This window comes from Megalobrama amblycephala, linkage group LG15, assembly GCF_018812025.1.
Source record: "Megalobrama amblycephala isolate DHTTF-2021 linkage group LG15, ASM1881202v1, whole genome shotgun sequence".
In the NCBI taxonomy this organism is placed as follows: domain Eukaryota; kingdom Metazoa; phylum Chordata; class Actinopteri; order Cypriniformes; family Xenocyprididae; genus Megalobrama; species Megalobrama amblycephala.
The window spans coordinates 3,682,579-3,707,124 of NC_063058.1; the positions used below are offsets into that span (position 1 = coordinate 3,682,579).

General features: G+C 38.9%; 1 protein-coding gene across 1 annotated transcript in view; it reads left to right on the forward strand.

Annotated features, from left to right (window-relative positions):
- Positions 1-20,280, forward strand: part of LOC125246555 (deleted in malignant brain tumors 1 protein-like) — a 58,161-nt gene extending 37,881 nt beyond the window's left edge. The window contains exons 15-23 of the mRNA XM_048157504.1: positions 1,857-1,889; positions 2,064-2,105; positions 2,259-2,564; positions 15,947-16,066; positions 16,169-16,353; positions 16,616-16,776; positions 17,041-17,286; positions 18,671-18,833; positions 19,870-20,280. Of these exons, the coding sequence (XP_048013461.1) occupies positions 1,857-1,889; positions 2,064-2,105; positions 2,259-2,564; positions 15,947-16,066; positions 16,169-16,353; positions 16,616-16,776; positions 17,041-17,286; positions 18,671-18,833; positions 19,870-19,971 (1,358 nt within the window). The 3' untranslated portion in view covers positions 19,972-20,280. The remainder of the gene's footprint in view (positions 1-1,856; positions 1,890-2,063; positions 2,106-2,258; positions 2,565-15,946; positions 16,067-16,168; positions 16,354-16,615; positions 16,777-17,040; positions 17,287-18,670; positions 18,834-19,869) is intronic.
- The last annotated feature ends 4,266 nt before the right edge of the window (positions 20,281-24,546 follow it).

Genomic DNA, 24,546 nt, shown 5'->3' on the forward strand with positions numbered 1-24,546 from the left:
CTGACAAGACGCAAGGGTAATGCCTCAGCAGAACTGGTGCCTGAAGCACATGTGAAAATTGCAACAGCCTTCAAAGTCATTACCAGTGAGACAGTGAGTATAAAGGGTTGCCTGAGGAATACGTCATCCACTTCTTCATCTGAAGAGATGAGAGGAATACTGAGCAACTCCCTTTAACATGAGTTGGACGTATGATGGAGTATTTCTGTTCCAAAAATTATCTTCCAAATGTCTCGGGATGCAAATCCCTGTGGAAATGTCACAGGTTCCAGATTTTATCGGCCTGAGTCACGTCAACGGGGGCAGAATTCCTTGTATGGGCACTTCTCCCGGAAGGGTGCACGTGCACACATCGAGCAGAGCGAGAGAGCAAAAGTACACCTCTCAATGCGCGTTCAGCTTTACAGAAGTCAGCGGCAGTGCTGCACAGGTCAGAGGACTGTACGAAATCAACAATGTCACCAAAGAAGTGTGTTTTTGGTTGTGAGGGAAATATAACCTTGCTCAAGCCCTCAGGATCGGCACTTATGTTTTCATAAACAAGGCACAGTTCTACACTTGATTTACAGATCGTTTGAAACTTAGAGATGGAGCGATCACAGCGGTAATGATCCCGGTCATGAGTCGGAACAGCAGGTGTTGAGTAAAACTGCATCAAATGTCTGTTTTGTTGGAATAGGCGCCTAAGTGCATATAATGTAAACAACACGAATGTAGTTAATTAATAAATTAATTATTCATTATTCATACGCTATATTCATTATAGTGATTAAAAAGTTATCCATGGATAATGAGATGATGAACGTAGGAAGAGGCCTAGTTAGAATACCGTCAGCCAGCCCCAGAGAGCAAAGCAGCCAACACACCAACCCTCTCAAATAAGGGGAGTAATATACAGGCTTAGCCCAGAAAGCAGCTTACCCAGGAGGCTGAAAATCTCACCATTAGATAATGCCGATATATGGGCTCTTGAGAGCAGGGCACTCTGCATACTGATCTATCAATGAGGGAAGTACCTCACCTAGCCTATAACAGTATCGAAGGAGGCTTGCAGATATCCTAACAACTTGACATTGCAGATAAAGCAGAGCCTGAAGGAGCAAAGCAGTCTATAAAAAAAGAACAACCCTCTAAGTGAGGTAAGTACTAGCTAGTATACTAGACTTGATTTATTGAAGATGCCTAAATCAGAAAACCTACTACTTAACACAAAGTACTCGAAATTCCAATGGGTACTATGTATACCATTCCTTCTTCAGACAAAGGGGCAGAAAAAATCAATGCTTGCCCTCAAAGGGAAAGAGGATAGGTGTTATTTATCCTCATAAATTTCAGAATGCTCTGAGAGTTTAGATTGAGTTTCTTTCCTAAGATCATGCTTCTTCTTCCTAGCCTCATGCCTACTTTGCAGCCTGCTTCTTGGAGGAGGAGGGGCACGAGTATTGACACTAGACTTCTGGCCCAGTCTTTGCTCAGCGATGGCATGCATGTAGTACTGTTGAGTATATTTGTGTGGTCATAGCACCCCAGTGGACATCTTAGGAAAAGTCATTCAAAGGCTATAAGTACATTCAGAACTTTGTAACTTTTACCCAGTTTGTGGCGTGGTCTAAATGGATTGGCTGGTCTCATTTTCAGACACAGAGTTTTGTTCCAATATGCTAAGTTACAGACTCACTGCATGCTTGGCACCTTTGCACTCGACTTCCTTAGCATGTTGCAGGCAAATGGTTTAAAGAATTTTTTTGTTTACCATCTGTTTCAATATCACGTTCAGTGTTGGAAAGACCAGGCAAATGAAGAAATCTGTTCTGGAACTTTAATAGACTTTAATCATCTCTCTTTTTATGTAATAGGCCAGCTACAAACTAGTGCAGCACCACAGACAGGTAATTATACTCCTTTGAAAAGAACTAGATCTGTTTTTCTCACAACTTGTAATACACCTGAAAACATTTGTTTGAACTGAAAAACATGCAGCACTGCAATTAATCTGAAATGTCAACATCTTCATCTAAACATAACAATGTTGTGTATTTGTGTGTTCATTTTTTCTGCTCCAGTAGCGACATTGAACACAACTGCCTCACAACCTGCAGTCAAAGGTAATGATGCTGAGGAGGATGAACCTCCACTATTGTTACCACTTTATTATTATCTCATCAAAAATGCAAACAAACAAAAAAAAAAAAAAAAAAAAGAACAAACGATAAACCTAATAACCTGTTCTTCTATGTTAATTTTTTTGTGGTTAATAGCTGTAAAATTGGTGAATGGATCCAACCTCTGTTCTGGAAGAGTGGAGGTTCTCCACAATGGAACATGGGGAACAGTGTGTGACGATCTGTGGGATTCTACAGATGCAGCAGTGGTGTGTAGGGAACTGGGCTGTGGGAGTGTTATTGAAGCAAAGAGTGATGCTTATTTTGGACAAGGTTCTGGACAAATATGGTTAGATGATGTCCAGTGTCATGGGAATGAATCTTCACTGAAAAACTGTTCATCAAGTGGATGGGGATCACATAACTGTGGGCACAATGAAGATGCTGGAGTCATTTGCCAAGGTGAGTCAAACACATTTATACAACTGTTGTGTAGTTATTGGTACTCACGTCACCGCTGGCATTGTGATTTTTGGATCAACAACAACTTAAGGTGTGGTTATGAGTACATCAGATGACCACTTCCCCCTCTCTTAGTTCAAAGCCTCCTTCAAGGACTTTTACCTGAGCAGTATGAGAACACTCCCAAGAGGGGGCTGTTCAATCATTTAGGATTAATGTAAACTGGAGGGAGTAGGTCATCTGATTTATCTGAAAGTTTGGTGCAATATTAACTTGTAGAGCCCTTTACTGTATTATCAACACAAGGAAGACACAAGTGTTATAAAATAAATTATAATAATAGAAAGATAAATAAGATTAAATCAACACAGCTACTAAATGAATACCATGAACGATAAAAGAATAAAGTGTATAAGATGCATAAAATACAAGTGATCAAGTTGAGTGTGGCTATGGCAGAGTTACGTTATCTTATGGAAAGATAAACTGCTGTTTCTCTGAAAGTAATAAGGTGAAAAACCTTATGTTGCTTCAAACTAATAAAATAAAGATGATTTGTTATTAAATAACATCAGCTAAATTACCTCTAATGCAAATTAGAAAATCATATTCTGATAATGTACAACAATGCCAAGGTCTCTGGAAAGAGGTTTGGCTAAGTGATATTTAAGTTCCACGTGGTCGAGTGAGCAGTCCGATGGTGGTAACATGTTCCACTGGTTGTGCTGGGTGACAAAGCGGTGGAGAAAGGAGCCGGAATCTGTTTAAACAGTCTTGAACACTAAGATCTGTGGGATGTTGATCTCCTGGAGCAACAAAATGGTCCTAAAATCTGGAACATGCAGATGAGGCCCTGAAGTAGGTGCAAAAGGTCCTTAACAGTCTGGAGCTCGCAGAGTATTAACCTTGAAGTGAAGGCTTGCTCTCCTGAGCTTAACCTTGTTTCAAATGTGTCTGTATTTCTTCTGCATCTCTAGTCCAGACACTCAGAACTTTGTCAATCTGCTTTCTGATCTCTGGCATGGAGACTCGGGACATGCTATAGTTGTTATTGCTGGACAAAGACTCTGAACGTAGAGTTTGCCAATGCCTCTTTCCTCACAGACTGGAGGCTCAGAATGTGCTTGTATCTGTTGCTGCCTCTCAAGCTGTAGATTCAGATCAAGGAATCTGTTGTTGTCTCACTGGTCGAACCAGAGACTCTGAACTTGTACCTGTTGCTCTCCTCTCTGTAATGCGCTGCAGTCCTACAGTCTCACCCTTGCAGGCAGTGATTCAGAATAAGGACTGTCTGCTGAAAGGGTAACTTTATTCCTTTCAGATGAGGAGGAGGTTGAAATTTTGTGCTTCTCCATTCCATTGCTGTGATTGGCTGCTGGCATCAGAGGGGGCACAGTGTGGCACACCCTTCTTTCATCTGTGGAACTCTACTTAATTATCTGAATAAGTATGAAATGGATGTGTGTAGTTTACATCAGTATTAAAGTTTCCAAACATAATTATGAATAGATTTGGATGGATTATTGTAGCCTCTTTTTGTTTTAGCCACTGCTGCTGCATCCAGGGGTCCTGAGGAATTTTTATGGTAGTCACAAGCCAAAAACATAGGAATTAGTCTCTAGATGGGTGAAGGGCAAAAACTGAACTTCATATGGACAATTGAAGTCCTGTCCTTCCCGGGCTTGGTACCAGAGGCATTCTTCTGGCGCTCTAAGAGGTGCCTTGCTGTTGTCCTAGGATATCTATCAGATGGTGTTGGACAGTTGTTGTTGTGTGTGTGTGTTAATCCACCAAGATCCAATCAAAATATAACAAACATTTGTCCACTGCTATGTACAGAGTGGATCTTGGCCATAAACTGGGCATTGGAACATGCTGTGCACCACATATGTATAGCTGTGATAGCTGTGATGTTGTACGGTAGAAACAGTGTTCCCTTTCATGGGAACATCGACTCTGCATCAAACGCATTGGGATCACCTCTGCGTTGATTACGTTTTGAAGCACTTGTGAAATTGAACCAATAAGGTGATGGGACATCAGAGCGGGTGACGTCACGGACCAGGAAACTATAAAGCACTCCTGAGAACAAAGAATGCCAGCTTCTGTGTCTTCAGCATGTGCTCTCTGTTATTGTGTGTCTTATTTGGTGTTGTCTGTTTGCTATATATACAGCCCGAAAATATCTCTTCGTCTGACGGCAAGAGTATTTTTGTTACACCCAAGCATATATATATATTCCGCTCTGGTGGCGGAAGCATACGCTGCGGTTTCTTCCCCCCGAAGAGAGGCACCGGCACTTCATCTATCCAGCTCTGAGGAGGTGGATGTGGTGAGCGTCGAGGCTGGAGAAGAGGACTCGCCATCCCATATCTCGCCATGATACTTTCTGATAATGACTGTCGTCACTAACAACGAAGCTATATAACAAACAATGAAACAACACCTTATACATACTTTCCAACAGCTTGTGCTTTTATTTATTGTATTCTCTTTTGCTGAATAATGCTTTATATTCTTTGAATTTCATTAAGTTTTTCATGAATATTATTTAAATTGCAAATTTAGACAGTTAAAAACAAAAATAATACTATTCATCATGTATCATAAAACATTGACATAAAACCAAAAACATTGCAGTTCATGAAAATTCAACATTACGCAATCTTATGAAAGGAAGGTTATGAACATGAACCCCCCATAATCCTTAAAATGTCACCTTTTTTCTGTATGAAACTTCACAAAGCAGTTTTTTTCAGAGGTGAGGCACAGGTACACATCACATTTGGTGCAATTCACCCTAACAATACACTTATAGCCACTTGCACCTGCCTTTTTGAGACACCATGGTAAGCCAGTGGTTGGTCTGGGCCAGTAGTACTGGCTGTAGTGGCAGTGGGCAGGCAGGTCTCCAATTTTGATTTAATCCATAATACAAATGCCATGGCAGTCCTTAACATATGACTAATCAACATTATATCACTAGCATTCATTTGTTATTGTTACAGCTTAACAGACTGCAGCTGGCCTTTGCTAGCTAGTGTTGTGGAAATTTTAATTTTTCATATGCTTTTTACCTGTATTCTTATGAAATATAATGCTTATGGAACATGGTATGATGTTGGCTTAAGTGGTAATGTTTAACATAGTGTTAACATAGATGTTAGAAATAGAAAGAGCAAGATATGGTATGGGGAAATGCAAGATGTATGTTAAAAACATGTCTGTGCTAACAATGTGTGGAAAGTTACAGCCACTAAGGGATGTTCCAAATATGGTAAAAGGACAGAGGCTTCGGCCTTGGAGGTTAGAGATATAAAAGTGAGGGGAAACTTTTGTTCTGGGTCTTACACTCTGCAGCTACTTGTGTTTCTGTATGACCTGTCTGACCTTTCTTGCAAGAAATAAAACCTTTAAAAGACAATTGGACGTGTTTGTCTCTTATGCAGTAGAGTCGGAGTTGATTTTTTTTGCCACAACACTAGCTAACCTATTACAATAATGGCAACATTTTATCAATTTACCAAAAACTGATTTCATAAAAACATTTTTGAGTGGTGAATATGTCATCATAACTTACCTCAGATGATGGTACCATTTTTTTTTTTTTTTTTGTGAATGTGACATGGGCGGGTTCTTGTTTGTTACTGACGTTTTAGTTTGATTTCAGCAACTACCGACAAGAGACGTCAGTCTGTCAGAAATCACGCCACAGAAAACAGATTGCATGTTATGTGACTTAACCATAGCACATCATTGGCTAAACTAAGGTCTTCTCTTACCAACAAAAAAAAAAAAACAAACAAAAACAAAACAAGAATGTTCTCTTCAAGAGACAGTGAAAGAGTATGTTGCCATATGGCAACACCATGTGGACTCGAGACTCATGAAAAAAGACTCCAGACTTGACTCATAATCCAGTGATAAAGACTTCAGACTTGACTCGGACTCCAGATAAAAGACTTTTGAACATCTCTGCACTATATGGTACCCGTCCCTCTTCGGTCCCCTCAGGGGGCCATTCTGCCAACCCTGCCACCTCGTGTGCTTCAGGGCTCTGAGGAGTGCTCTTCTACCCCAGCGTTTGATTCGGTTGTTCCCTGCCGGTTCGCCACTTCAGGGCGCTGAGTCGCATGCACAAAAAAACACCAGAGGCCAGTCTCGAGAGACTGGTTCCCTTAGTAGAATTTTTGGCAGAATGGAAACTTCTCCCCAATATTTCTTGATGGGTGCTGCTCACAATAAAAAAGGATTACAGGATACAATTCAGGTCTCGCCCGCCCCAGTTCAACAAGGTCCTCCCTATGGTGGTGGACCGTGAGCAGTCTCTGGTAATGGAACAGTAGGTTATGACGCTCTTGCAAAAAGGAGCTATAGAAAGGGTTTCTCCTCCCAGCAAGCTGTCAGGGTTTTACAGCCGTTACTTCATTGTTCCAAAGAAGGATGGAGGGTTGCGTCCTATTCTAGATTTATGCGTGTTAAATTGCTCTGTGCAAAAGCTCAAGTTCAAGATGCTTATCCTCAAACAGATCACCACACGGATCAGATCCGAGGACTGGTTTGTGACAATAGATCTGAAAGACGCTTACTTTCATCTATCCATCCATCCTGTGACAATTTGCACAGTTATTAATCAATTTATGGGTGGAATATGAATATAATAATTCATAAGGTTTTATGAATTATTATTATGCACATACCGACCCAAGGGGGAATTAACCATATATGGTGAATTAACTACAACGAATTATAATCAATCACATATATGGTTAGTTCTGTTTTAATAATTATGTAGAGAACTACCGGTCCGTCCAGCACACCGATAAGTTCACAGACTATTACGACAGAAATATTACCCTGTGACCACAAGGATAAATTTCTAGGATAGCATCCAAACGTAAAGCAAGGATATTAGAATCAGAATGTTAAAGTGACTCGGTTGTGGTTGAAGGAGCAAGTGAACAAAAGCGTGGATATGATATGTTTAATATACAGAACGGGTAATACAAAGGTTATACGGATAAATGTACACAAGTAGATACAGATACATACAAGTGAAAGTAAAGGCAGAAAATAGAGAGATGATCAAAGAATGGCCAATTCCTACAGTTAACCTTAAAGAGCCAGCAAGGAAACCCAGTATTTAAAATCTTAACAAATACTTACATATAGGTTCGTTGTGGTGCTTCGAGTTTCGGAGCGCTCAGTGGGGTGGTTGGTCCTTCAGGAGGTGATTTTCAGCGACGTTCCAAACAAAGGCCTAACTGGAAGTAAGATGACCGGAAGATAAAGAAGAGAGTCCGTCTCTACGGCAGGAACGTGTGCAGAAGAACTTGTGCGACGAAAAGACGCGTGTTGTGGTATTTTAAAGACAACAGACCAGAACGCCTTCCTGATAACGTCCTCCAATGATAGTGTTGCAATTTGGCGGTTTTCCACATCCCTTTGTCCTGTCCAACGAGTTAATTTATGGTATGTCAAATCGGTGCATTTTCTTCATAGTACTATTACACATTGAACGCTGCATTTGACAGAAATGTAACGTACATGGGTGAATAGCTCGGACTCACAGCTTTACGGAGAGATCAAACTCGACAGGTGTCTCTCATCACATAAAGAAGATACACTTTCTACTCTAATACTATCGTTTAACATGAAAATTAACCTACTACAGTCAATTCTACGATTCTACATTAGTAACACATACATGCAACAAGCACCATAATGGCAGATACATTCATATTTGGAGGTATAATATTTGTGTATACAGTCTTTATGTAGGGCTTTGTATGTGTGTGTGTGTCTGTGGGTGCGTGCGTGTATTTTCCTTTTTATGACCGTTTGGAATTCGGTCCTGTCTCCTCGAAACCCGATCCGTGGTGTTGCACCCCCTTTGAAGTCGCAGAGGAGAGGTTAGGGGACTTATCGAAACAGTCATAAAAAGAGTCTCGTGATCCATTAGTGTCTGCCGGGCCGGAATCGATGTAAGATTTACAAACCAAAGTTCCGTGAATTGAGGCTTAAACACAGTTTATGGTGGGACCTGCTCATCCTTGAGACTGTGCAGACCCTACAATCCTCAGCACTGGAAGTTCCTCAGATTTGCTTTCGGGGCGAAGCTTAACAATACAAGGTTCTTCCTATCGGCCTAGCACTTTCACCCCGCACTTTCACGAAATGCGTGGATGCAGCTCTGGCTCCCCTGAGACTCCAGGGCATCTGTGTGTTGAATTATATTTACGATTGGTTGATTCTAACTCAATCCTAGCAACAGGCAGTTCTGTCCCATATGAGAAGGTTAGGGCTGAGACTCAATGCCAAGAAGAGTGTGCTTCTTCCAGCTCAAACTACCAGCTATCTAGGGTTAGTCTGGGATTCCACCACAATGCAGGCACGTCTGTCTCCTGCTCGGGTGAATTCCATTCTCTCAGCTGTGAATGGGGTGAAATTAGGCCAGTCACTCACTGTAAAACAGTTCCAGAGACTGTTGGGTCTGATGGCAGCTGTGTCCAATGTGATACCTTTTGGCCTGCTGCGCATGAGACCCTTACAGTGGTGGCTCAGGATCAAGGGGCTTTCTCCGAGGGGAAATACTTTTCGCATGATCAAAGTCACGCGGCCATGCCTTTGTGCCTTAGTGATGTGGAAGAAGCCTTGGTTCCTGTCCCAGGGACCTGTGTTGGGGGCTCCTTGTCATCACGTAATGCTAACGACGGATGCTTCTCTCACAGGCTGGGGGGTGATCATGAGGCAGGGGCCGAGGCCCGGGGAATGGAGACTCCACCCCGAGGTGGTGGAGCTCATTTAAAAGAATTTAGGCCTGGCCTCTGAGGGTGCTGGGCTCATAGAATCCGGTCACCCAACCAAGGTTGTGGAGACCATACTCCACTTCAGAGCTCCTTCCACGAGAAAACTGTATGCATATAAATGGAAGCTGTTCGCTACTTGGTGTAGTCAACTTCAGGTGGACCCATGTACTCCAAGAAAGATTCTCGGATGGTTTATCTCCTTCTACTTTGAAGGTTTATATAACAGCTATTTCTGCTTATCATGCTCCTTTAGGGGGCTCTGACCGGGCATTGCGGATTAAGACACTTATGTCCACAGAGCTGCCCTGTGGCGAAAAACTGAACAGTTAATTGTCTGTTATGGGTTTTCTAAGAAGGGAGGCTCGGCGTCTAAGCAGAGAATGAGCAAGTGGGTGGTCGAGGCCATCTCTCTTGCTTATGAATCATCTGGGCAGCCTTCACATTTGGCTGTCCAGGCACACTGTACTAGGGGTATGGCTGCCTCAAAAGCTTTGATCTCAGGAGTTCCCATCAACGAGATATGTGATGAGGCTGGGTGGTCATCTCAGCATACCTTCATTAGGTTTTATAACCTTGATTTGACTCCACTCCGGGATATTTGGTGCTCTTGTCTCAAATATAACAGACAGGCAGGCAATAGGGAACGAGACGCTGCATCGCCTAGCCATACTACCTACACACCTGTGAGCAGTGCCGCGTTAAGCCTTCGCGGGGCCCTGGGCTAACGAACGCAAAGGCCCCCCTCCCCCTCCCCATCCGTAATCGCGCGTCTTATGCGATTATGAGTCCGAAGATTTTAATATGAATAATATATTATCAATTAAAACCATGCAGACAAAAATGGTAAAAACATTTCTAGGATTGACAACAGCAGTACTACAGTAGGCTCATATGCGCTTTGCATTGCTGATCTAAAAATGTAAAAAATAAAATAAAAATTATAAAAGGCTTTTTAACAAGTCCAAGATTAAATTCGACCAATTCGACTCATGGCTTTGGAATTTCAGAATGGTCATAGCATCATTTCAGATGCGATGTGTCCGAAGATTATTCTAGTTGATTAATTCTTCTGTCACAGACTTTTTTAATGCACGTTTTATACCTAATACATGTACTATTAGTTTCTTCTCTAAACTTGTTTCCATCACGTTTTATGTGCATTTTATTTCGCTGAATAAAAAGTATCCACCCCAACGAGTGTACGAGTTACATTTATTCACATCTTGTGCAGTATCTTAAAATGTGCAGACGTAGCCGTTTTTTTTTTTTTTCTCAGAAAACCAATATGACTCGTTTAAAATTCTGTACTTACTTACATTACAGCATGCATACGTTTCAGAAACCCACTTTAAAAATGACAGTCAAATGCAATAGATCACCAGTAAGTCATGGTAATTGACACTTTCTTTGTCCATTTATTCAGCTTCTTAATGATTTTAGTAGTAACATTTAACATAGATAGGCTTTAGCAAGTTTTTGGCGACATTATTTCTATTATGCTTCATTTTTATGAACATGCACATGGCTTCTGTCTCGCGCACAGACGCGCGTGCGAGCTTTTGAAAGTGTTTGGCTGCGGAAAGATGCGTTCAGCGTGTGCACTACGCTGCACACTATCTAGTGGACTTTTGTTTTCAAGCACTCAAATCACTTTCGCATGGGCTGGTGTACAGTACACACACGGTCCGTGCCATCATGAAAATTGGCCTGCACGCGGATGGGGAGTGCGGACGTCCATACTGTCCGCGAACTCTCCTTGATGACGAAAATTACGCGATGCGAACGCCCGAAGTATACCCTGGTTTTAAGTCTGTAATAGCGGGCCACCAATCCACCCAGGCCCATATGCACGTGCATACCTAGACGCTACGCCACTGTCCTGGTTGTATTCCTGCGTGCGTGTCCGCTGCGCCAGTGACTCTTGATTCGGGTGTGACGACGATGCGTTTTAAAATGCAAAAGAGGATTGTCTCGGGGGCCCCCCAGTGTTCGGGGCCCTGGGCTGCAGCCCATGTTGCCCATTAGGATAACGCGGCCCTGCCTGTGAGCATCTTGCTTCAGCCAATCACAAGTGCTTCAAGACGTAATCATGCAGAGGTGATCCCAATGCATTTGACGCAGTGTCTCATTCCCTATTCAGGGAACCAGGGTTACAGACGTAACCCGAGATGTTTCATGTTCTAAATAACATCTTAAAACATCTACTTAAAACAACCAATGAATCATTAAAGTTTAAAAAAAAATACATTTCCAATTGCACTACAATATTTTCCAATTACATACAATTTATACCTCAATTATGGGGTCAAGCTCACCAATGGCATGCACGTAGTATTGTTAAGTACATTTGTGTGGTCATAGCACCCCCGGTGGTGATCTTAGGAAAAGTCAATCAAAGGCTATGGGACCCTATTTTAATGATCTAAGCGCGTGGTCTAAAGCGCATGGCACAAGAGCAATTAGGGCATATGCAAATCAACTTTTAGTTTAAGGACAGGAAAAAATGGTCGGTGCGCCCAGCGCATTGTCTAAAGAGGTTGTCCCTATTCTCTTAATGAGTAATGGGTGTGTTTTGGGTGTAATGTGCAATAAACCAACCAGAGTCTCATCTCCCTTTCCCTTTAAAAGCCAGTTGTGCTCACGCCATGGCGCATTCGCTATTTACAAGGAGGAATTTGAAAGCAAAATAAATGAACATCTATAGTGAGGAAAAATATCTGTTCATGCGCATGGTTAAAGTGCGCGAGCAGACCATCTATGGGAAAAGCCGGATTCCTCTAAAGCATTTTTATTTTTATGCACACAATAATAATCTTTTACATTTGTAATCCTTTTATTTTTAATATGTGGCATGTTTGCGTGCTGCTGCGCTTCCCTGTGTGTATAATAAGCAGAATGCATGTGTGTTGTGCAGCCGCATATAGCCGCATATTACTAATATGCTCTTTAAATAACAAAACAAATATTGCGGCATTGATTTTAGACCAGGTTTCAGTTGGTCAACAGTGCAGTCTATTGTAGTTGCCTCAAAATAGTAACGTGCCTACAATGTGCCTGAACACACCTAATTTTCAGACCAGCATGCCCATGGGTGCACAAATGGGTGCAAATGCATTTGCTATTTAAACAATGTGGCACAGGACGTGTAAACTATAACTGCACCAGGCTGAAATTAGCAAAAAACACTTTTGTCGCATCTGCCGCCGCATTGCGCCGGGTGTATGATTGTAACAAAGCTAGACTCAGGCAGGGATCCAAATGCAAAGCTTTTATTAAAAGTGAGCATGGTCGTACAGGCAGGGTCAAAACAGGAACAAACAGGAACAGCAAAGGACAGGCAGAGTCGTAGTCAGGATACAGGCTAAGATCAGGACAGGCAGATATCACTCACAGGTCGGTATACAAAGCACAGGTTAGGGGTAGGCAGCACAGGATCGTAAACAGGTAACAGGCAGGAACGGTAACAGACTGACAGACAGGATATTAGTACACTCAGAATTTTATCACAGGGAAAACAAGACTTCGCAATCAGGTGGTGTGTGTGTGAGTCATTTATAGTCCAGGTAGTGTGCTAAGCTGTATGTGGCAACAGGTGATTGGTGTAGAGTGAACATGTGACTGACAGGGAGGATTGTGGGAAATGTAGTCCGGGAACTGACAGGAACTGATGGTGATCGTGACATAACGCCCCCCTTCCGGAAGGCGCGTCCTCGCGACGTACATGGCACAGATAGGGAGGGGGGGGTGGGTGCATTGGAGACACAGACGGGAACAGGGTCTCCAATGCAGATCCAGGAACTCAGGCAGCCACGGTCGGTCAGATGCCACGGGTAGCCATGGCGGGTCAGGTGCCACGGGCAGCCATGACGGATGACGGAAGAATTTTATTTTTGTATTTATTTTATATTTTTTTTTTACAATCCATTTGAATATCACTTTCAGTGTGGGAAAGATCATGCAAATGAAGGAATCTCTTCTAGAACTGTAATAGACTTTAATCATATCTCTTTTTTTTTTTTTTTTTTTCTCTGTAATAGGCCAGCTACAAACTAGTGCAGCAATTATGAACATGTATTTGGTAATTCTTAGTAGTTCTCTGGGAGGTATGAAAAAACAGTAGTTACTGATTAGCTAATAGTGAACTACCACCTTCAACTGAACACTATTACTTACTTATTCTTGGCGAGATCTCAGTAGTTTTTTGTTAGTTAATAGTAGTTACTAGAGTGTTAATAATGCATTATTCATTTGTTCCTGTGTAGTTATTCATTAATGAAGGATCAGTATTCTAAAGTGTTACCACAGTCGATAATGTCCTAAGTGAACGTTAACAATTCAGAAAGAAAACGAATGTGCATATATTGGATTTGTGTGTCAGGTCTTAAAGTGACAGCAGCCTAATAAACATGTTGCTGTCTGTGTTTTTAATGTTAATCAAACAACAAAATCACTGCTCTTGACTGAATAACTGTTGTAACTTTATTTGATTTATCTGTATTTAATTTTTGCAATGAAATCTATCCAAGGTTATATAATTACTTATTACATAATCATATAATTACTTCATTCAGTTTGTCTTTTTTAAAATTGAATTCAAAGTTTGAATTCAAGCTATCTTGAGCTATTGCAATAAAATTACCCCAAAAAGCACAAATACATTATGTGAGCAAACATTTAGGTGAGACAGTTGTAATGGTAATTGAGCAATGTTTATATATGAATAAAAGCCTAAAGTAAAAACTTTCATCATATAAAGTGATCTCTACAAAATAAATTATTGACTGCCTAGACCTTCAATGGATGGACAAAACATAGATAATGTTAAAAATATCTATATGACAGTATATATGGTGGTTCTTCCCTGTGGTATCGAAAATCAATACTTTTCAAGGTATCGTATTGAAGTTAGTATTGTGACAACACTAGTGTAGGTTGCCACATTTTTCATTTATTTTTTCAAAGGGTGCTGTGACTGAAAAAAAAAAAAAAAAAGGTTGGGAACACTGTTCTAAATAACATGATCTACTTCAAAGAAGTATTTATTTATTTATTTATTTATTTATTTATATTTTACATTTCCAAATTGCACAACAATATTTTCCAATTACATACCATTTATGCCTTACTTAATGAATTAGTAAAATAAATCTATAAAAAATGAAATATGGATTCTTCATAAATTTTCTATAATTAAAAAAAAAAAAAAAAAAAAGATCAAATTACAAACCCGATTCCAAAAAAGTTGGGACACTGTACAAATTGTGAATAAAAAAAGGAATGCAATAATTTACAAATCTCATAAACTTATATTTTATTCACAATAGAATTTAGATAACATATCAAATGTTGAAAGTGACATTTTGAAATATCATGCCAAATATTGGCTCATTTTGGATTTCATGAGAGCTACACATTCCAAAAAAGTTGGGGCAGGTAGCAATAAGAGGCCGGAAAATTTAAATGTACATATAAGGAACAGCTGGAGAACCAACTTATTGCAACTTATTAGGTCAATTGGCAACATGATTGGGTATAAAAAGACCCCCTCAGAGTGGCAGTGTCTCTCAGAAGTCAAGATGGGCAGAGGATCACCAATTCCCCCAATGCTGGAACAATATCAAAAAGGAGTTTATCAAAGAAAAATTGCAATAGTTTGAAGTTATCATCATCTACAGTGCATAATATCTTCCAAAGATTCAGAGACAACATATGCTCCCATCCAGACGTCGTCTCTTTCAGGGAAGACCTTGCATTTTCCAGCATGACAATGGCAGACCACATACTGCATCAATTACAACATCATGGCTGTGTAGAAGAAGGATCCGGGTACTGAAATGGCCAGCCTGCAGTCCAGATCTTTCACCCATAGAAAACATTTGGTGCATCATAAAGAGGAAGATGTGACAAAGAACAAAGACAGACAAAGACAGTTGAGCAACTAGAAGCCTGTATTAGACAAGAATGGGACAACATTCCTATTCCTAAACTTGAGCAACTTGTCTCCTCAGTCCCCAGACGTTTGCAGACTGTTATAAAAAGAAGAGGGGATGCCACACAGTGGTAAACATGGCCTTGTCCCAACTTTTTTGAGATGTGTTGATGCCATGAAATTTAAAATCAACTTATTTTTCCCTTAAAATGATACATTTTCTCAGTTTAAACATTTGATATGTCATCTATGTTGTATTCTGAATAAAATATTGAAATTTGAAACTTCCACATCATTGCATTGTTTTTATTCACAATTTGTACAGTGTCCCAACTTTTTTGGAATTGGGTTTGATTTATATATTATATTATAATAATATATATATATATATATATATATATATATATATATATATATATATATATATATATATATATATATATATATATATATATATATATTATATATATTATATATATATATATATATATATATATATATATATAAAACAAACAAAAAAAAAAACAACCAAGAGTGATAATCAATTATCAACTTCTTACGTTTGACTCTGGTAATGTAATTCAGTTAGTTCTTGTCAGCATATAAATGCTCCAGCTTCATTCATTCTTTGTTTCTCCTCTTAGATGTGAGTGACCCCTGTTCTGAGCTCAACTGCACTGAGGATGAACTGTGTGGAGAGAAAAATGGCGTTTACGGCTGTTTCTGTAACAAGAGCCATCAAAGACCTGACCCAGACTTTTTTGGTTGGACTCATTTCATAACAACAATTCAAATCTATGTTTTAAGTAATTAATCAGATTTTTTATTAAAGCTACTTTGGTGTTCTTCCTTTTTTTTTCTGTCAGATTTTTCTGAGGTTTGTGAAAGCAGCTCTGGTTCCATGTCCCTGTCTCGCTGTCTGCTCTTTGAGGCTGGTTTTCCTGCTGACAACTTACACCTCAATGACCCCAGCTGCAAAGGAACAGTCCGGAATGGCAGAGTGGAGTTCTATTTTGACAACAATGACCACACCTGTGGTACAAACCTTGTGGTAGGTGTCATTATGTATACTATATGCAGTTTAAACACACTCAGCTCTCACATCTCAATTTGTTAATGACTAAATAACGTAGAAATACAACTAAGGAAAGAGTACAACTAAACCTTTTTTATTCAAACTAGTTGATGGATGAGTTTTTCTCTTAATACTGTAGTTTTTTTTTTTTTTTTTGCAAGCTGCTCTTCTTCTTGTAGATATTATATTGAGTTAAATTCAAACTAAAATGTTCAAATATTATGTATCTGGTCCACAGGCCAATGGCACCCACTTCATCTATGAGAACTTTATTTTCGGAGCTCAGGATTTGACCAAAGGTCCCATCAGCAGGAAGAGAATTCTAAAGCTGAATTTCAGCTGTATATACCCCCAAACTGAAACACTTTCTTCAAATATGGAAATCAATCCACTAGAGAGGTGGGACTTCAGCGTTCTGACTCAGTTTTTGCCACTTCATTTGTAAAAAAAAAAGAAAGAAAGAAAGAAAGAAAGAAAGAAAGAAAGAAAGAAAGAAAGAAAGAAAATGTTTTATATATGTTTTTTTGTTTTTTTTTATGTAAACCAAGACCATTTATGCTACTGTATATATCTAAAATAGAGTCATTAAATTGATACAGTATGTAATGTATCAATGTATCAGTATAATTTTTCCACACATCTACCCTACTGTTATTTCAACAGCATTGTCCACAAGGAGCTTCCAGCTGGTCAAGGGACATATCAGGTCAGGATGGTTCTGTATCAGGATGCTGAGTTCTCCCAGCCCTTCAATGGAAGTGTGAACATGGAGCTAAACCAGCAGATGTTTGTGGAAGTTCGTGTTGAGGGGGTTGACAGCCGTCAGTTTGCCACAGTGATTGACAAATTTTGGGCGACACCTGCCAATGATCCTCATCACTCGATCCGCTGGGACCTCATCAGCAGAGAGTAAGACTTTTCTTGTGTTTTAATCAAAGTCTTACAAGACAGTAGAGCAAAACTTGCAGGCCATTATTCTTACTTTTGGAGTACAGATTTTCTGAAAGCACCACTTTAATGCCTCCATAAATTTGATGCCAGTTAGTGATTCAGAATTGTAATCTGCACACTTGTGTTGTACTCTTGAAAAATGTAACACAACAAATAATTTTTCAGTGTTTTTTGTTGATATCATTCTTTTATACAATGTTCGGTAACACTTTATAATAAGTATAATGTAAAAATATTCACAAATAATTTGCAAACAATTAATTTATAGTTAACTAATGGTTTATAAACTGCATTTAATACATTAATAGACTGTATACAAATAGTGAGTTCTTTATGCATTGTCTGCATTTAAAACGTATTGTATGATGGAGAAAATGCTGTATTAATGTTACTAAAAATAAAGCTGCATCTGATTATGCTATGTTAGCTACTTCACAAAATAGTGTTTTTCTCTGAGGCGTGGTAAAGCATGGTACTCGCAAACAATCAAGAAAATTAGATTTAAACAATAAGACTAAACTTGTTGAGCTATATAACAACAATTCGTTTTCTGTCTATAAATATATCAAAACAGTTGTTCCCTTGTCTATTAAAACATGTAAATATTAAAGCGTCTTTGGTGTTTCCATGGTTTCTACAAAATAAAACCGTAAACCGAGGGTTACGCGGGTATGACGCCATTGACAGGCGACTCCTCACACGTCCCGGAGCCTTGGTTAAAATTGCAATTTTCTCATGATTTCTCATGATGAGGAGTAGTCACAGTTCGTTCCCTGAACAGGTAGCAGATGGAGCACACCCTGGCTGGTGGGTGGTGGAGACCAGGCCTGACGACCGAAGTCTCAGACAGACGGACCACGAGTTCAGGTTCAGAAACTGAGACTGGGATTGGAACTGGGACTCAAACTGATAACACACCCACAAGCAATATTAGAGCAGAGAGATACTGCAGTAGCACACCACACTAACAGTGGAAACAATTACCCGACACAGACTCGAACAGACAGCAGGTAGAAATAACGAGAGCAATCAACGCAAACACAGAACAGGTGTGGACGCGAAAGCGCGAACGCAGGCAGAGATGATGAACAGCTGAAACGAATCAGCAAAGATAGACTGAGACAGGAAAAAAAAAAAAAAAGAAACAACGAAACCATCAACCCTGGTTCAAGATAAACTACAGTATATAAACTATTAATTAACTATAAACTAATAGTTTGCAAATGATTTGTAAGTATTTTATTACACTCCACTTTTTATAAAGTGTTACCAGGTTCCTTTATTCTCCACACCATATTATTAAGGAAACTGATTTGTTGATTGTCATTACTGATATTCTCAGGTGTCCCAATCCAAATGACGACACAGTTGAGCTGCTGCAGAATGGAGTCTCCACATCCAGCCGTTTTTCCTTCAGGATGTTTGTCTTCACTGCAAACTCCACTAAGGTTTACCTGCACTGTGCTGTTCACCTTTGCCTTCTGTCAGGAAATCACTGCTCAACTGTGAGTTTACAAACCCTCTCAAAACTAGTTAAATGTTTCTGATATTGTCTTGTAAATATGGTTAGAGTAGTTGTTTTAGTATTAGTTGAGTAGAAGTGTTTTTAATTGTATAATTCCCTGTTAAGAAAATATGTGTATAAATACGCCACAGGCCTTCTGAATAGTTTAGTTTGTTTTATCCTTTATTGAGAATTTTTTCTTAGGCAATTGAGAGAGTAGGTCAACACACAACAGTCCACCATTCAGTTACACTTCATCCAATCAACACAAAACATTTCCATTTCCAAATGGCATACACCAGTTATTACACAATTCTAATACACCCTGCACATGAACAAGACATGAGACATGACTCACGATATTCATTGCAGACTATAGGTTGTCTGCCGTCGGGAGGAGCCGACTCGGATAATGCTTGTGTGTGCAGTGACCACTTTGTCAAAAGTTAATACAACTTGCATATGCAATGACTAACAAAAAAAGTAGCATGCCTTCATAGTTTTGTATGCTTTCATTTGTTTTCTGGAATAAAACGATGTACGTACCTGGCTGTATAAAGCACATTAAGTGTAATTTTCCTTAGTATAACATATTTTGGAAAACTTCAGTGTTACACAGAGCGAGCGGGTTCAATCCAAGTCTTCTGACGAGACATGATTGGCCGCTTTATATGATAAACATTTTAATTTAATGGACACATTGATCAAATTACATATGTAGCATACCCTATAAATAAATAAATAAATAAATAAAGTCAGCCTTTTTGGGATATTATTTTGTATTGATCTCCCACAAAACATATCAATAAAGGTATCAATAAATGTTGAATCCTTAATATATGCTTAAATAATGATAAAACATTTCATATTTTAGTATCATGTCAAGATTTGTTGCAGTATGTCCTAAAACAAAACACATATTCACTTAGCTATATGTTTCGACTGTCCTCTGCTTTGGTTATAGAATAGAAGAGCATAGAATCATTTAATGACATCAATTAAAACAGCCTGATTATCCTGTTTGTTTTCTCTCTCAGCACTGTGACTCTGAACACCACTGGAGAGAGAGCAGGTCTGTGGAAATCCATGACAGTGCGTTCATCTCCATGGGTCCCCTGATGTTGTCTGAAATGAACTAAGTGTTTTTTGTTTTGTTTTTTTAACTCTTATCTAATTCAGTTGTGTGATGTATTGTTGCATATTTTAAAAATTTACTATATCTCTGTTTAGAATCTTTTACATATCACTCTATTATATTTCTTGTTCATGGGTATTTGGGCCCCAGAACAACAGAACATATCCACGGCTCCAAGTATGTGTGGTTCTTTGATTATATTATTTGTTTCTCATTTTTTTGTACATGCATATCATGTTTTACATACAGTGCCCTCCACAATTATTGCCACCCTTAGTAAATATAAGCAAAGGTGGATGTGAAAATAAATCTGCATTGTTTATCCTTTTGATCTTTCATTTAAAAAAAAAAAAAAATCACAAAATTCTAACCTTTCATCAAAGTAAAACAATTGAAAGTGGGGGGAAATTCACATTATGAAATAAATGGTTTTTTTTTCTAATACATGTTGGCCACAATTATTGTCACCCCTTGAAATTCTTATGAGTAAAATATCTCTGAAGTATATTCCCATTCATATTTACATTTTTTAGCACACCAGGATGACTAGGAGCATGAAATTGTCCAGCCATGACTTCCTGTTCCACAGGAGTACAAATATGTGTAAACAAAAAAGGCCAAATTCCCTTAATCTTTCATCACAAAGAGAAAAACCAAAGAATATAGTTCTGATGTGCAGCAAAAAATTGTTGAGCTTCACAAAATAGAAAGTGGCTGTGAGGAAAAAGCTAAAGCATTGAAAATCCCCATTTCCACTATCAGGGCAATAATTAAGAAGTTCCAGTCAACTAAAAAATGTTACAAATCTGCCTGGAAGAGGACGAGTGTCTAAATCGTCCTAATGTGAAGTAAAGAGGAGAGTTTGAGTGGCCAAAGACTCTCCAAGGATCACAGCTGGAGAATTGCAGAGATTATTTGAGTCTTGAGTCTCAGAAAGCCTAAAAAAAAGGATCAAACAGCACCTACATCCCCACTTCCTCTCTATTGTAGCTTAGGATAATCTGAGCACTGCCTATAACTTGTATTATGAGCACTTCTTGTCTATTTGCCTCGTCATGACGACTCGCTTGTTGTATTCCTCACTTGTAAGTCGCTTTGGATAAAAGCGTCTGCCAAATGAATAAATGTAAATGAATAAATGTAAGATGTTTGGGAGGGTTTCAAGAAAAATCCTCTGCTCTCATCCAGAAACAATCTCCAGCATATTCAGTTGTCAGACACGACTGGAACTTCAAACGGGACCGGCTTCTATGGTCAGATGAAACTAAAAAAGAGCTTTTTGGCAGCAAACCCACCAGATGGGTTTGGTGCATGCATGGATAAAAAGTACCCCACGCCCACGGTTGAATATACTGCTGGATCTTTAATGTTGTGGGCCTATTTTTCTGCTGGAGGTCCTGGACATCTTGTTCAGATACATGGTATCATGGATTCTATCAAATACTAACAGATAAAAATCAAAACCTGACTGCTTCTGCTTCTCTGTTCTCTTGTCAGGAGTTCTCCAAACTCATCAGGCATTATATATGAAGACTCAGAACTGTTATCTTGACAAAAGGACATTGCAATAATTGGGTGCCAATAATTGTGGCCAACGTGAACTAGAAAAAAAACATGTATTTCATAATGAGCTTTTCCCCCATTTTCAATTGTTTTACTTCAATGATAGGTTAGAATTTTGTGAATTTTTTGAATGAAAGATCAGAAGGATAAACATTGCAGATTTATTTTCACAGCCGCCTTTGCTCATATTAAGGGTGCCAATAATTGTGGAGGGCACTGTACATCTCATCTCTTTCTAAATGAATGTGAAAGCAAATCATTCCTTCTGCTCACCACCAGAGGGCCCCATCAACTGAGTATTGACTCTCTTTCCCTGGACTCCATTTCCCATAATCCTCATACCTGATACTGATTGCCTCCACACCTGTTCTCCATCTACGGGTTTATTTAAGGCACTCTCTCAAACTCATACTTTGGAAATCTTGTCTTTGCCCTGGCTTACATTACTGAGTGTTCTGTTGTTATGTTTGCCTTGCCTGTGTTTGACCCTGGACTTTATCCTGTTTTGACTCTGTTGCCTCCCTATTGTTCCTGCTTCTTGTATCTGAATATATCCTGTGATTGCTTGCTGCTTGCCCTGATCTTGTGCCTGTTTTATGAAATCGTCTCTGTTTTCAATTGGATATTACTATTATATATACTGATAATCGACCCCTGCCTGTCTGCATTACTGCTTTTACTATTAAAGCTGCAAACGGATACCAACTCCACTGATTCATAATTACAGTGATTCTGATGCCGCACTGCTACAAGCTGCATTTCTCTTTTATGTTGTTATACAAATTTAAATGTTGTTTTAATTACCAGTTCTGAGGGATCTATTGGGGAATACTTAAAATTCACTATATTATAACCATCCTGGCTATTTTAAACAAGGCCTGCTATAAGAGAATGAGGGGGAATCAGTTTTACAAAATATCCTCCTTGATAATGATATAGTGTACAACTAAGTTTGAAATAAAGGCATAAATGAACATATGGCAACAGAAGTCCTTTTTCCAATGTATATTTAACCATTTATGCAATATATTTACATGGTTCCACAAATACACAACAAGCAAACTCTACACAGGAACAAATAAGTAACGCAATATTATCACGTAAGTGTTATTAACTAACAAGAAACTCTGATTACTGAGTTAGTCAATGACTATTTTTTTTTTTCATACCTGCCAGAGAACTACTAAAAACTACTATATACAGTTTCATAATTAATGTGAATAACGCATAATGTATAATTCACTCTGAAGTGAAGATCGTGGTAACCTACTAAAATAACTGTCAACATTGGGATTTGAAAACAAGGGAAATTTCCTTCGTCTCTGTTCCAATGAAGATGTCTTCATCTGCCAACTGATGTCCCTCTCCATAGTTCACCTCCTTGAGAGGCACATCCAAGATGGCCCCGGCAGGTATGAGGTAGCCCAAAAACCGCCTGATCAAGCCTGTGAATCTGTACTCCCTCTCAGACATGTGCACACATAGACAAAAAAGGGGCTTGAGCCCCTGCCCTTTTTCTTCCTCGAGAGAAAGTGCCCTCTTTTCTGGGGTGTTTTTTTGTCCCATCCATCGTCATTAATGTGGGTAGACGATATGAAGAAGTGGCCAGAGGTAACCTACGGGGACATTTTCAACTACTTCGTCCTGTCAGAAGGAGCTGATGGAGCGGCAATGAAAAAAAGTACTGAGGCCTACCAATATTTACATAGTGGGAAAGTGGGTCGTGTACTGTTACACAGTGAGGGTGACTTTGTCTTTTTAAAAGCAAATGTGCACCCCAGCCAGTCGAGCAGTCCAAATCACTCTGCGTGGGTACTACTTAGTAACCAGGGATCAGTGGAGACTACTGGATGTTCATGCATCGCTGGTTTGGGAAGGTCATGTAGCCATGCAGCCTCGATATTATGGAAGGTAAGACTATCACACACACACACACACACACACACACACACACACACACACACTATTATTATTATTATTATTATTATTATTATTATTATTATTATTATTATTTACGTTTTGTTAACATAAGTATGTTATAAATGTATACATTTAAGTGTATTAACATGTGTTGGTGACATACACAGCTACTGAACTTATGACCATCTGCAGGCTAAGTATCTTGTCAAATCTCTTACTTGTACAGTGGAGTAAGGTAAGTGAATGGTGTCCAGGGTAGGGTTGCACCAGCCGACGGTAAGTTCTTTCTTAAATTGGAATTTAAAGTCCACATTAGAGGCTTAGTAACTGCTAGCTTTTTTACATTGTAACTTATTTTTCCACATGTAACTAATGGTAAAAAATAAGGTTCAATTGAATATAAAACTCAATCATGAATAACATAAATGTTTGTATATGCAAATAACATTCAAAAACTGTATTTGAGATGAAATAAGGATCATTATTGATCATGACTTATTTTAATTGACATGCAAAACACGGAACGATGGGATCGATGCAAAAAGCGGGTTCGTGTTAACATTACGTCAAATCACGCTATCACCTGATAAAAGGAATAAGGTTGGTAAACATCAAGTGTAATTATAATGAATGAAATAAGACTGAATGTTTTGAAATTTGTAATGAATGTTTTGAATAAAAAAAATATTCAGAACAGGTAACATCTGGCCACATTGTAAAAGTTTATAAAAAAATAACTATTCAGAACAGGTAACATCTGGCCACATTGTAAAGGTTTATAAAAAAAAAAAAAAACTATTCAGAACAGGTAACATCTGGCCACATTGTAAAAGTTTATAAAAAAATAACTATTCAGAACATCTGGCCACATTGTAAAGGTTTATAAAAAAAAATAACTATTCAGAACAGGTAACATCTGGCCACATTGTAAAGCTTTATAAAAAAATAACTATTCAGAACAGGTAACATCTGGCCACATTGTAAAAGTTTATAAAAAAAAATAACTATTCAGAACATCTGGCCACATTGTAAAGGTTTATAAAAAAAAAAATAACTATTCAGGGGTGCGTTTCCCAAAGCGAACTATGGTCGCAAG